The following is a 15,075-nucleotide window of genomic DNA, read 5'->3' on the forward strand; positions in this document are numbered from 1 at the left end:
TATTTACTTTGAAATCTTTATAATCCCTTTAAATTGCCTAATAATCATGTTTCATATTGGGGTTGGCATCACTTAGAGGTTTAGCATTTGTTTTTCAACATTTGAAAATGCATTTTGTGTAGAAAAATGCATCTGTTTTAAAAGCTCACTCAAACCTTGTGTTTGTGGTACAGTCACTATGCTATACAGTACTGCTGACTTGCTGCCTGGGAGCTGACTGTTTTCTGCCTTCAGTTTGTGGGTCAGACACCTTTGTCAGTTTGCTTTAATTTGCTAGAATGTTTAGCACATTTTATTGAGATTATTCTCATAGAAATGTGTATTGTTATGCTAATATTATAGCTACTTTGCCACATGTGATTATATTTTATTCAATGAAGCCACAATGGAGCTAACAGTGCATATCTTCCAATTAATATTCCTAATGGTTTAGTTAAATTGTCCTTTTTGTTTTATATCACACTGTAACTGTTGCATACAGTTCATACTGTGACCTTCTGAGATAGAAAATTCAACCTCTGTTTAACAATGTAAAGTAGAGAACGTCTACACCATAATGCAGTTAAAATATATGAGAAAGAATCGGCTGGTTGTATGGTCTACTGTGTTGAGCAGTAATGTTTTCACTCGGCCCTCTATTAAATAATGTAAGATAAGATTAAAAAATTAAGAAAAAAATTATTAGATTCTTGTTACTAATTCACGTAATGCTAAGTTACATAATTGTCTGATTGCTAGGTGTTTGTTGACCTGAGCTGATGTGGCAGCACAAAACCATTTGAGCCACCAGTGTGGTCAGGGAGGCTCCTTCTGCCAGTGCATCACTTGCAGTAGACACGCTGCAGCTAAATGCCAACAATTGGATTTCTGGACAGGTCACCCTGTTGTTAAGAGGCATTAAGTGGAGGAGATCTCAAGAAGCTTGTCACTGCTTGTATTCCATCAGGTTCAAGCATCTGTGGTGTTTGCAGTTACACAGTTTGAGTAATTGTTGCTAACCTCCTGTAAAGTTAATTAGTGCAACAGTTCTAATAGGAGCTGGCCAAGCAGGTTGTATGTCATGTTTTCTGTAGGGGACGGCTGGAAGGAAAAATAATGTAATAATTTAAAATGTTAGCATAAGGGTGATGTTATTTGTGATAAAACAATGATTCCTTAATTCACAGTAAACCTTCGGACAGTGCAAGAAATACAACTTCAGTATTTTTACAACAAAACACAGAAAACATACTGTTGGTTTAAACTCAGATATTTTACTGTTTCATGAAAAATATTAGTTCATTTTGAATTTGATGGCAGCAGCATGTCTCAAAAAAGTTGTGATGGGGACACCAAAAGGTGGGAAAAGTAAGTGGTTGCTACTCATTAGGTTAACTGGCAACAGGTCAGTAATATGAGGGTATGAAAAGAGAGAGGCAGAGTTTCTCAGACTCAAGTTCACCAGTTTGCAAAAAAACGTATTAACAAATTGTGGAACGATTATAGAATGATATTCCTCATACTCATTATATTTTGGGGCTGTGCTAAGCAGTGTTGGGGAAAACCAAAGTCTGTTTAGAAGTCTCATCACCTATAGATATTTTTGTAACACGTCTACTTTAATTACAGTTGCCACTAAGAATTGCATATACAGAAAAAATATAATTCAAAATTATGGCATTATTAAGCTGAAAAAATAGTACAGCTGTACTAAAATAACATGTAACTATGACTACCAGCTGCCTAGCTATGCACATGCATTGGTGCAACAACATGATTTGCACATGCATGGGTGCAGCAACATTATTGGCTTGCATCCTTCCTGAGTTGACTACTGATTGATGACACAGGCATTTCATTTTTGCTGTCATGTTCTGTTGAGGTTTCTCAACTTTGAGTGTTATGTCTCTCTCTTAAACGTCTCGGGGTTAACTGATTTTTTTTTTTTTCAAACGTTTCGACTGGTTAGTGCATTCAGAAAATCACTAGTTTATATTTCGGCTATGGTCGATGTTTCTCCAGCTCATAAACTGATGCTGTACTTTGTGCAGTTTATGTTTTATACTGTCTGCTGTATGCATGCATATGTATAGTTTTCTCTTATATGTCTCTTGGGGCTCCATATGGCCTACAGAGTAGACTGCAAACACGGCATAAAAAGTAGTTTGTGCGAATACCACAAACCTACTCTGAGATAAAGTATTTTCTTTTACTGAAATTTTAAAGTAAGTGTTCTTTAAAAATAAACATGCATCAGATCTTAATTTTTTTGACTGTGCTAACATGACATGCATTAATACCACAACTTTTTTTCTTTTTAAATTTACTGCCAACCAAAACTTACTCCATATTGTCTGAAGTTGAGCTCTTAACCTCTTCTTCAATAACAAGTCATAACAGTCTTGCTGCAGTGAGCCTTGTTAGATGAATATAAATATTAGACAGCTCCTGTCTGTGTGGAGCGCAATAATACAGGGCACACCCAATGTCAGGCCACCCATCCCTGGTGAATTATGCATAGAGGTATTCTGTCATTATCTGTACCGGTGCAAAATGGTGATAGCCCACCTATCATAATAACTATAATAGCTTGGTGATTTAGACTCACACAGCAGATGTTCCTGAATTGAAATAGTATAACCAGCAGGTGTTGCTCATAGTGGAAAGTCACATTTTGTCTATGTTCAGATGCATATGCACACACAAGTGTGGCTATATATGCATACAGATGCTCAGATACACATGTGAGACACATATATTTGAGGTGGGTGTTATGAATTATGACTGCACAATGTGGAGGAATCGGCTTTTTTAAACACAACGACTGAACCTCGACAACACGTGAAATACTGATGCAGTACACTGAGATACATAGACTTGCATGCTTGTAGGCTAGATATCCACATGTGAATGTGTAGGACTGGAAAGTGGGTGAGTGGGAGAGGAGAAAGCTGCAGAGAGTTGAAAAACCTTTATTGGAGTTGTCAATTCCATCGTGCATTGTTTTCTTTGTTTTTTGGTAGGAATAGGGGTTTTGTTGCAGCTGTCAGTAGTCAGGCATTAAAAGTTATTTCAGAACACTTTGACTAGACAATTCTCTTCCAGCCCCTCTGTTGAACTGTCATTCAGCTGTCATAGCCACAAAAGTTTGTCTTCAGCTTTGTTGTGAGCACAATAGACTGCTTTCTGAATAGAGTATCAGAGAACTTTCACGTGTACTTTCATGCGCGCACAGAAACACGCATACAGTATAGATACCTGCATATAGTGAAAATAGATGAGCCATATATGTGTCCATATAAACAAAAACCTATTCTGCTTTTCAGCTTGAGTGTTTTGACATGTTTTTGTATAAGAGTTTTGCATATGGTGCAATTTTATGTTGATTTTATTTGCTGCACAATGTTATTTCACCCACTCCAGCACAAAGGCTTTTTTAAATATGTTCACCTTTCTGACACACACACACACACACACACACACACACACACACACACACACACACACACACACACACACACACACACACACACCCTCTATCCAAACAGACTCCTCATCCCCACATCCAGTGCTGAGCATGAAAGCCCACTCGTCTGCCTTGACTGACAGATTACCCTTATGGTGTCACATAGTCATGCTGATGATGCTGTACAACAACGTTGTTATGACAACCACCTCTGGATAGCAATGATATCTATGTAAGAAATAGATCTAGAGACACAATAAAATGGTTTCCAAGCAAGTTCCACATTTAAAGTGAGCAAAATCAGCGATCCTGTGAAACTATCTCACCATATGTAGGGTTCTGGTTTTGCACTAACCAGTAAGTCAGGGATTAGTCTTGAGATTTAAGTCTAGATTTGAAGTTGTTCAAACTGTAAACAGTGTGGTCTGTGGGCGGAAGCCTATGCGTTCCCTACATGTAATCGAACTGCCCTGAGGTGTGACTGTTTGACACAGTTTTTTGTTGGTTGCTTGTGAACAGTTGGCTAAAACCTACGGGAAATATTTCACAAATAAGGGTTCTGCTAAGCAAGTGCAAATTAGATGAGAAGCTGATTTCAGAAAGTGCCTCTGAACTCTTTCAGTTTCATGTACATGAATAAATTGAAAGGACGTTTATACATTAATATTTAAAAGAGTAAAAGTTGACATTACCCCACATTTTAATAGTCTGTATATAACTACTCAAATGCTATGCTCAAAAAAGAGCAGGAAGAAGTGCTTGATCCTACATTAGTATCATAACAGTGATACTAATGTTATTTTCAACATTAAAACATTGAAATCCAAACTTTTTTTCTTTGCTTCCATACCTAAACTGTTAGATCTGTTGTTGTCACTCAGCATGTGGAAGAGTCTCACAATAATTTCTATTGTGGGCTCCAGTAGATTTTCATTGTGTACAGGCTGCTGCTCTCAGGTTTATTATTTCTCTGTGGATTTACACAACTGAATTCAACAAAAAGTAAGCAGATGTTTCATGAACTGTCTTGGCTGATTTCCATCCCCTACACTGACGGTAAGGTGTTTTTATACTAGACTGTATAAAGCTGGTATAAAGGTGGAATTCAGTGAATGAATCTAAGCATCATCAGCTTAAATTTAAATTAATCTCTGCTATACCTAATGTAACCTACCTCTGACCATAAACATCACAGCCTCCGTGCAACAGTGCAGGTATGGCCAGCTCACCACTTTATCATTCAACATTCATGTCATTCAATATTTTCATTCAACCTTTGAATGTACTATACCTCAGTTTGTTTTGCAGGACAAATCAGACTATGAAAAAACATAACTTTGCATTATATGCAGAGCTGGTATCTGATTTAAAAATAAGGGCATTGCATGGAAACTTTAAATTTCCAGTTTATGAAATGCCACTAAACTGTCTTTACCTTTAAATAAAACGTCGCTTCTTTCTCGCCTTCCTCCCCTTCACCTCAAATTTTCTTTGCCTGGGAAATAAGGCAGTACCTTCAGCTAGCAGACACACTGACAAACTGTGTGTTTGCCAATATTTGTTGAGCTGTTAGAAATGTTGCATTTGAAATTACCTACCACTAAAAAAACATTATTCCTTTCATGCTTGCTTCTCTTCTGCAGCATTAACAAGAAGCTGAAGTACTGAAACCATAACTTACGGACATCTGCAACAAAAACGCAGTTTCAGATCGTTCCGGCCCACTTTATCTCCTGAATATAGCGTATAACTGATGCATAAATTATATATATTTACCCCTATCATCCCTTTGTATGTGATAAACCCAGGTGATGGATAGACCAATAGGATTGCCGTATCTGTTTAGTAGTGTGTTATGTGCTATTGTTCCCTCCATTTAGGCTCAGATTGGTTTGATGTTTGAAGGCGTTTAGTGCTGGAAAATAAAAGTTTCCCTCAAATGTGTTAATCCTAAAGTAATGGGCCTGTTTTGAAAGTGTAAAGAGCACAAAGTGTAGACATTTGTGTTAAAATGTAGGGAGTAAAAGTAAAACATCAAAATAATAAATACTCAAGTAGTACAGTGAAAACATATTTGTATTTTGTTTCTTCCCACCTCCTTCCTTTAGTAGCCATTGATTCTGCATACTTAGTGCTATAGTACAGTAGATATATACTATGTATAGTAAATGAAAGTTGATATAAAATGCATGTACAGTCTCTTGCACTCCCCACAGTGAACTGCAAACAGAAAAACCCATTAACCACTAGATTCCTAGTTTGAATGTGTGGTTAATGAGATGTGCAGTGTGCAGTGATTGTTTATCAGCATTAGTGTTACATTTCTTTCAGGCTTGATTTAGCAATCACAGATTTTTAACAAAAATCTCCGAAAATAAAAATGCTGAAAGTTGACAAATTATTTAAATGACATGCAGTTCCCAAATAGCCCCGCATCCAAACGATTAGAATGTCCTTGAGCTGTCTCTCAAAATAAAAATTTTGCTCTCGTTGATTGAGTATGTGGAATTTAGAGTGCCTTTAACACATACATGTATATGCACAGGATACCAGTAAACTGCAATAATAATTTCGTCCTTTAAATCAAAACGTTACCCAGTAATCAGCATCCATCTCGAAATAAAGGCAGATAGTGTTGAGGTTTAAATTTACAATCTTAAATGCTTATATGCTGATTATATTACATTATATAAGAAAGGCTTAACTCTGAGTACACTCTGTGCTAAAAAGTGCTGAGAGGAAACTGCAGGCTTTTGCAGAGCATAGGACCAGAAAGTGAAACCAACTAGGCTGTTTGATCGAAACTTAAAGTGTATGTGACGTAGAGCAAGTATATAAATACCTAGGCTTCTGTTTGTGCTCCAGACCTGAGCTTGTGTGTTCGTGTGTTCAGGTCTCCATATCCGGATATGTAAAATAAAGATCATTTTTAAAGTTAAAAGACCACTTTGAGCCCTGTGTCTTTCTTGGCCCTAAGAATCCAAAGAACCGGAATTTAATAATAGACATTCAAGCTTAGCTCATGTCAGTTTTTGTTTTTGTTCATATACATGCCTGTTTATATACTGTACATATTTTATGGGAAAATGCAATAACTGAACCTCATTTCAAGCTTGTTATCAGAATTTGAGCATAATGGGAAAAAAAGGAAATTAACGAGACTTGGCTGTTTTCCATTGACCATCGTCTCCCTTGTTTTGCTTGAATGAGTCTGCATTCAGATTTATTTCAGCTCTGATAAACACCACTCAGTGAGAAACATTTAAAAAAAAATATTCAAAAACAAAGTGATTAAAAATAAAAAACTAAATTTATTCACCATTCTTCCTCAACTAACTTTGTGCATGATGATTCCCTCAGAGTTTCCAGCCATGCTATGGCTGACCTTGACTCCTGACCTCATTGCACATCTTCATGGAGGTCAGGTCATAAAGACTCATTGTCATTCATCAGTCTGTCCTTCTCTGACTTCTTAATTGTTCTCAGTCCTTGACAGTCTGTCCAACGTTAAGGTATAGGATGTTCTTCTCTCAAACCGAATCAGCTTTTTAAAATTTTATTATTTATGATAACGTTTTAAAAGTAAAATTATTTTTCAGGCAACTGTGCATGCTGTAGGCCAAGTACCACTTTGTACTAAAAAGACCGCAATTTTTTTTCACAAATCCTTGAAATGAAATAATTAGAAATAGCCATTAATTGGCCACCCTGGGTCCCTAAGAAAAGCAAAAAATAATGAGATATGGATTTATGCCTGTAAAAACGGTATTTTCCAAAAAGGCAGGATGTGTTTAGGCTTATATCCTGCTGTGGCACAAGAAAAGATCAGGTAGGACATTACAGTCCATTAGATGCTGCTCTGGCAGTAATGAAATAGCTTGTCAACCCTGCCATTTATTCCATCATAACAGGAAACTAATTATCAGCGACATTCACCATTTTTAGCTAAATACCAACTAAAGCTAGTTGGTATGAGTTTGACACCTTGTGTATGTATAGGTGTTGTTTTTATCAGTGTGTTGGTGTTTATGCATGTAAATGACTGTGTACGTGTATGTGTTAAAATTTGAAACAGGGGCATGTTTTAACTGTAGATCATTGCTACATGTGCGTTTTTTAATTGCTTAAAAATGTATTGTGCAATTTATTTAGGTTTTTCAGGTGGAAAAAAATAACACTGATCGTGTAATTCTCAAAAACTCACAAAAACTGTATGTATCAAATATGACAAACTAGGCGTTAGGGGGTTAAATATGTGAAAGCAGAAACGCGTTTGCGGAGGATGCATACATACATCATCACTGACAGCCTTATCACGATGGACAAGTGTTCTTAAGTGCTACTATCTGTGAAGGGAGGCAGCTGGAAGATTTGTGAAGAACCTTGTGTGGCAGTGTAACTCTTTCAGAGTAATGCTGCTGTTCAGTAATGTAAGCAGTGGACTAATGACATCATCGGGGATGATTTTTGTGGGATTCCTGTCCCATAACACATTTACAAGATGCATAGCGTGTTTTTGTTACTGTAGATTTTTACCTCACTTTATACGAATTCTCCTCAGTCGTTCCAAAGGGCACTTGAAAGAACAATATTAAGTAGATTATACTCAGATTTTGAACTTTGATTTGCCAACAGAAATGTATTTCTGTCCCAGTACTGCTTCTATACCAAATTTTTCATGTATTGTTTGAATTCATTAGCTGTTTGACTTTCAATATTTCAGTTTCACACAGTAGTGTAGGATGCATAGATGCATATATCTTGACACTAGGTGAAAACGGCACTTTTCAGCTACCACTAAGTGACATGCATGCATGCATGCTTTGGAGTTCACTGGGAAGGGTAGAGGATGCTGCGTGTTGATTTAAGCTGTGTGGCTGCTAAGAGTGGCGTAGTGAATCGCTGGGCGTTGTGTTGTGGCATTGCAAGCAAGAGGGTGCAATGTTGTGGAATAATGCTGTGCTTAATACATCTCTCTCCCCAGTCTCTCTGAGTGTCGTATGCCTAGTTTTCGTTTTCTCTCGCTTTCTTTCTCTGTAACCGACTCCACTGGAGAACTGAGTGTTGCTGTGGTTACTCTGTTATATGTTACTGATGCACATGAAAGCACAGCGCTCTAAGCACAATAGAACTCAATAGAATATATTAATAACATTTACATTTTCTTTTAAAATGCAATCATTCTTAATATATCTTTAAATGCACGGCCGTTCGTGTATAATTTGACTTTTATGATCTTTGCTTCTGACTCAGGTATTTAATCCTATGACCTGAAGTCTTTTTTTTCACCTTACTTAAATAACTCAAAGTAAATGTTAGCTGGAGAATTATTGAGCAGTAAGTTAAGTGAACTTTTGAATTTCATCACACATTTTTTATTATCACACGGGGAACAAAGAAGTCGGTATGGCCACTGACCTTTCAGTGTGCAAACCCTTCTATGACCTACTTCTGCAAAGCACGTTGCTTTGATTGCAGCATTTTGTTACTGAAATAAAAGTAAACTTTCTAGAGTCTAACTCAAAGATTTACACCAGAATTGAGAGGACAGTAGGTCATAATGTCTACTGAAGCATCCAGCCGTTGAGTCCAAGCCAAAACTGACCTTTTGAATGGTCGCCACGCTTGAGAATCAGCTGTCTTGCCAGCATCCCTTCTTGAAGTGCTGCTGGGGTAGCAGCTGGCCAGATTGTATTTAACAGTCCAGCTGGTTTCAAAAAGTAACAAAGTAGCACACGTTTATATTTCTCTTCTTCGCGAACCTTTATTTAAGATGCTTACCTGTATGTTTGTATTAAAGATGGAGTTTCTGGTTGGCTGTTGAATCCCAGGCCCCTCCAAATTCTCTGAAGTGTTCCAGTATTGCTCCATTATATTTGCGCATTGTATGTATTAGAGTACAGGGATATAGGCTGCTGTGCTTTAAATTGCTTTAACTACAGCATTACAATGAGTCTTTGCTATTTAGGAAAATACCAGTTTGTGGATAACCATTAAAATCTGCCACTTATCCATTCTTGTTCTTTTGTGCATACAAACTCATCACCATGGAATATGAAATAGTATAAATAGAAGACAGCAAGCCCAGAAAACCAGCCTAATCGTGTAGATGAAGTTAGATGGAAGCGTCTATAGCTATCAGCTAGTCTGTCTCATTCTGTATTGATCACAAAGAAGGTGGCTCAATACTCGTCTCTAAGTTTCTTTTTTGCTCTTCTGTTCTGTTTTTCCCTCTGTTCAGCCTCCCATTAATCAGCCATCCATTGACATTCATCAGGAGTATAGAAAAAAGTCTTGCCTGTAGTTTGTACATGTGCAAATGTGTGTGTGTGGGTGTACATGAACTTTGATAAAAACCTTAAAATAAAATAATCAGTTCACAACAACAGTCATCTCACAGCTCTTCACATCGCAATACCTTCCAATATAAATCCAACAATTTCCTTTGAGCAAGCAATAACAGTGAGTAGAGGCAGGGGGAGGTGGCACAAAAACTAAAATTAAATATAGCAATAATTATTATTTCATTGTATGTGTACCTAAAACACCATCTGGAAATAAAGAGTGAACCAATCAATGCAGAACTCAAAGTGTGACTTAAGGATAAGTTTTAAAAAGTAGTTTATTTCAGCAAAAGCTTCAGTACACATGAGATCAAACCATAACACACAAATAAATCCAACAAGAAATAGCAAACGCTAGGTTCCAGACAAACAAGGCTATGATGAAAAATAAAAGAAGAAACAAAGACAATTTTACATCAACACACAAGTTTTCTAGTTCTCTAGAGTTGTTTTTGTGTTCCCCTATCAAAATTTACCAAAAAGTGGGAAAAAGATGATGATTTGCTTCTCAGCCCGTAGATTTTGTCCACCAAAACTCTTTCCGTTCTAATTTCCTCGATCTCCCTCTATGTGATGCATTTTTAAAAGTTGGTAAAATGTGAGCTCACAAAAGGAACAAAAACAGAACTGACACTGGTATCATTTTGGTTTAAGAGAGGTAAAACATAGGAACGCAGACTAAATACACTAAGAGGGTAGGACAATGGGACACATCTTTGATAAAGAGATTCTCTGTTCAGTGCAAATGAACGGTGAGTCTAAGGTTGAGCTAAAGTGACCTGTGGCACTTCTCTTCTTCTCATCTCATGTTTTTTTTTCTTCTTCTTGTTTTCTTGCTTTATTGAAAAATTGAAAAAGTGCCATCAATTTAAGAATCTGCTCTTAACTAAAACTTTCCTCTTTTTTTCTATTGTCCTTTGTATTCGTCGTAGTAACCACATCCTTTCTCTTACAGTTCTTCAGACGAGCAATTTCGCTGGAACTCTCGAGGTAATTCAATGTGAAGGTTTTTGCAGACACGTTATTTTTTGTTATTTCTCACTCAAATCTTCTCATTTTATGCTTCTTTTCTTAAATTTTGTCACCCTCATTTACTGTTTTAATCTCTTTTGATTATTTTAAATGTCCAACGCTTTGGTCAGCAGTTGTTGTTTTAAATGTGCTATATAATTAAATTTGACTGACATCTCAGACATCCATGAAACGTTTTGTTTTTGAGGCTTTTTTAGAGGAATCATGTATGCTATAGTCAAAATCATTGACATGGGGTAGTTGTGATAGCTAAATAGATTATTGCAGGATACTAAAGATCTGTGAAGTCACATCTGCAAACATGTATCATCTTTTTAACCCACAGCTAGCCCTGGAGGTCAGTGTTACCCCATATTTTTAAAAAACATAAATAAGTAAAATCAAACATTTTCACTACACACAATACCATACATATTCCCAGATGCACTTACACATACTTACCAGTGCATCAAATTCACTTTTACAACAGCAACTTCATTTCCAGCTAGGCAGCTCCCAGGGCAGACTTATCAGGGCCCTTTACCAGCATATAATCAAAATGTCCCACGGCTCATAACCAAGTCACAATGCGTAAGGCTTTACACACTGTGAGAGGAAAGGATTGGGGTTACTGCCCAGAAAGATCTCATCTCTCTGCTTCATACTCTCTTTCCTGTACCTCTCTCTTTCTCACAGTCTTTGCGCCTGTATGTGCCCCTCATCATTTTTCTCTCCCACAGCTGATGGACAGAAAGATATTGAGGATGAGCTGACAACAGGTCTGGAGTTGGTGGATTCCTGCATTCGTTCCCTTCAGGAATCAGGAATACTAGACAGTGGAGAACGTAAGTATACTTGCCAGCATCATTGTGTGTGTATGTGTGCATGTGTGTGAGGGGGAAATAGTTTCAAATATTTGGTGTCTGTTTAAATTATACTTATTTTAGTCCATTTTATGCTATAGTCAAGAGTCAACTCTAGCAGAAATGTCACTCAAACAAAATATAATTTCAGTCTAAGAGTATAAAAATGCATACAAAATATCATTTCAGGTTCAATTTTTCATATTACACACAGATTTATTTTTAAAAATTTGAACAAGTACTTGATCAAAATCTAATCTAATCCTGACAAAATTCATGTTACTGTTTCAAAACAACACATTTATTAAGTGCTTTTTACAGTCAGTGCTTAAAAAGTGACGATAGTCTTCACAGAGTGCAGCAGTAGTTAATTTAAATATGTGAGCATAATGGTAGCCAATGCTTGTTAACTGTTGTTTATTAAAGGAGGAAAATTATCCCTCACCCATTGGATAAGTGGAATAATTGCCACAAATCCTATTGTTAAGATTTAATTTTAGCTATGATTACAGCTATGACCTCTGCTCACAGCAAACAACTTGAGCTTTATTCCAGATTTTTGAGTTGAAATGCAATGAAAAATACATTTTCTAAAATTATATCTGCAGTTTGGCATTCAAGGACATCCTCATTGATTATTTGCTCTAAAGCAAATCGTTTTAAGTCAATTTAAGGAACACACGCAGCATATTGCTCTCTTAATTTTTACAAAGAACTGTCCCAAATGCCTGTGGACCTTGGATTCTGATAAAGAAATTCAAACAATGATTGAGAGGCAGCCTGTGTATAAGGTCATGCTAAATGTGCTTGGCATTTTCTTTGCAGGTCATTGGTTTTGGAACAGTGCATTCCCATTTCACTTATTGCCTGCTGACCTTTTTGATAGTTGATATTGCAGTAATGGATGGCATTTTAGAACTCACACTGTGAGGGGTGATACACAGTGAATTTCTGTGTGTCGCCTTACATGTTACATCTTGCAATGCATGTGGTTTCTGGAACTGATAGAGTGGGCTAGGTAGTGTGGAACAACAGTGTAATGTTTTGCACACACACACACACACACACACATCCACACAAAGAGGCATGTGTGACCAAAAGTTGGACATGATAAGTTATATTTGGTATATTTACTATAATTGCTGGTTTGCTTTGATATGATATTGATTATCTGTTTAAGCATATGCTGAACAGCTACAAGACATGCCAGATCATTAGTAGTGCCCGAGTCTTTGTCCAAATAGATGGCTCTCTCATTGTGAGCACTCTTGTTATGGGTGTCCCACACCCAGCTGTTTTTACCATTTTGCGAATGGGCTTCTACCACAAGCTTAACAACGTGGCTGTAGATAGCTTTCAATGGGTGTGTGTGATTTTTCCCAAAAGAGAGTGCTGCAAATAGCTAAGCAGCAAATACGTACTGTAGTGAAATGTCGCTGTCTTCAACAGAAGGTTCTACTAAACAGGTTTTTTGTCGGTGAACACAAGTGTCAGCACAGAGCAACACAACTCATAAGTAACTGTACACAGACGTGCTAATTCTTAAAAAAAAAGAAGTAATGTTCAGGTTTTTACTGTGATTTTAAATCCAGCATTCTTAAAATCCTTAATGACCCTTTTGTGGGTATGTCAGGTGTGCATGAGTGAGTATTTCATAGACTGCAGTAAGAATACGCTGCTCATAATTTGACTGAGCTTTTGAAATATTTATATCAGAACAGTCGAACTTATATTTCCATATCAAAAAAGAGACGCGAGTCAATACTGACAGGAAAGAATTTAGATCCCTACAACCACTGTTACTCACACATGCATATGCTACTATACACACTCACTCATATTAGGCATTTGCACATTTAATATCACATGTGTACAAGCTTACCCCACCCTTAATACACCCTTATTAGCTACTTCATAATCTGTCAACTTTGCTGTCTTCTGACCATCCAGCAAAAACACATTTCGCAACACATGTTTGAACATAGAAACAACCATATGCATTTTTTTGTCACGTAACACACACGATGTAACAAACACCAAGGCTGAGGGATGATGAGTTTGGGAGCTCCCACTCAGTCTGCGTAACACAAAGTGCTGTTTAATAATTCATAAAAAGCGAGGGATGAATCAAGATGAGAAAAGGCAAGTCTTTTGTGAAGGCGAGAAGCAGAGGAGTTGATCTTGGTTCACAGCACAGAGGCTCACAGGGAGGGAAGGATTCAGGGAGAAGAGGGCGAGCAAGAGAGATGGAGTGAGCAAGCAAATAGATATAGGAGAAGAAGAATAACGGGCCATTGTTCTTTAAAGTGAGAAAAGAAACTAACGAGTCAGTAAGCTCAGGGGAAGACACTTATTGTAGACTTTATTAGGACATATCTATGATGGTTCAACTTTTGAAATTGGGAGAGAGAAACAGAAAGAAATCCCCACATTCTTTAACCCTGTTCATCAGAATCTTTACTTACTTCTATATGTTGATGGGATGATTTCATAATATGTATATGCTGGTTCAATGGGGCTGTTTTTTTAAAAAAAAGATTGGATATGTTTATATACACTAAGATACAGTATTAATGTGCATACTGGATATTTATTTGCATTTAAAAATTTGTTTAATATTACCTCTGCCAGCTCGGGCACAGATGCAGATCAGCTAAGCAGCAACTAAGCAATGTCTGGCATCTCTAACCTACAGTGGCATGATATACATGTTATGAACTTAATGAATGTTAAGCATCTTAATGAATTATTTATTTGCCATATCATGAATATGTGAGGACCCTAATTACTTCTTAATAGAGCACACGTAAATACATATATGGAAACCTACATTACTACGCACTCGCCGCCGACTGGCTTGTGGCTTGTAATCATTCCTTTTGGTTCACCACATCATTTCATAGACATTTAAGAAGATAGTCCATCTAAAAAACTGCCTTATGATGTTCTTAGCTTGGATCAATATCGGCTTTATGTGCACAGCATCGGAATCAGAGAGAAGGGATTATTATCTGATGACACAGCAGCGACTTCATCAGGTGGTTGAAGTAGTGATGCTCTGAATCAGACGGTGAATTTGTGTGTGTAACAAAAGTCATTGTGGTCGACATAGTCTCTTGTTTTAACCCTTTGGAAGATGGATTGGCATTTTAGGTGTTTGAAGCCAAATTTCATTGTTTTTCAAAGCTCAGTTAACTACTGGAAAAATAAAATAATGTTTGTTAATTAATTCTAGACCAGACCATCATGGTCCACCTTGAGTAAAGTTTTTTTTTTTAAGCCAACAATACAAAATAAAAAATGAACATGTTTCGGGAGGTATTGTTTAAGATGTTAGGTGTTCCGTCTATTACAACTTTTTTCTTTTCAGCCCTCCTCCTCCTCCTCCTCTCATCCTCTCTATCTCCCTGCT

General features: G+C 37.0%; 1 protein-coding gene across 3 annotated transcripts in view; it reads left to right on the forward strand.

The window, feature by feature from the left end:
* Nucleotides 1-15,075, forward strand: part of ctnnd2a (catenin (cadherin-associated protein), delta 2a) — a 246,588-nt gene that overhangs the window by 102,889 nt on the left and 128,624 nt on the right. For all 3 annotated transcript variants that reach the window (XM_039617817.1, XM_039617816.1, XM_039617818.1), the window contains 2 exons: nt 10,745-10,779; nt 11,541-11,645. In XM_039617817.1, coding sequence (XP_039473751.1) covers nt 10,745-10,779; nt 11,541-11,645 — 140 coding nt within the window. The remainder of the gene's footprint in view (nt 1-10,744; nt 10,780-11,540; nt 11,646-15,075) is intronic.

Source organism: Oreochromis aureus, linkage group 9 (assembly GCF_013358895.1).
Source record: "Oreochromis aureus strain Israel breed Guangdong linkage group 9, ZZ_aureus, whole genome shotgun sequence".
Taxonomy (NCBI): Eukaryota; Metazoa; Chordata; class Actinopteri; order Cichliformes; family Cichlidae; genus Oreochromis; species Oreochromis aureus.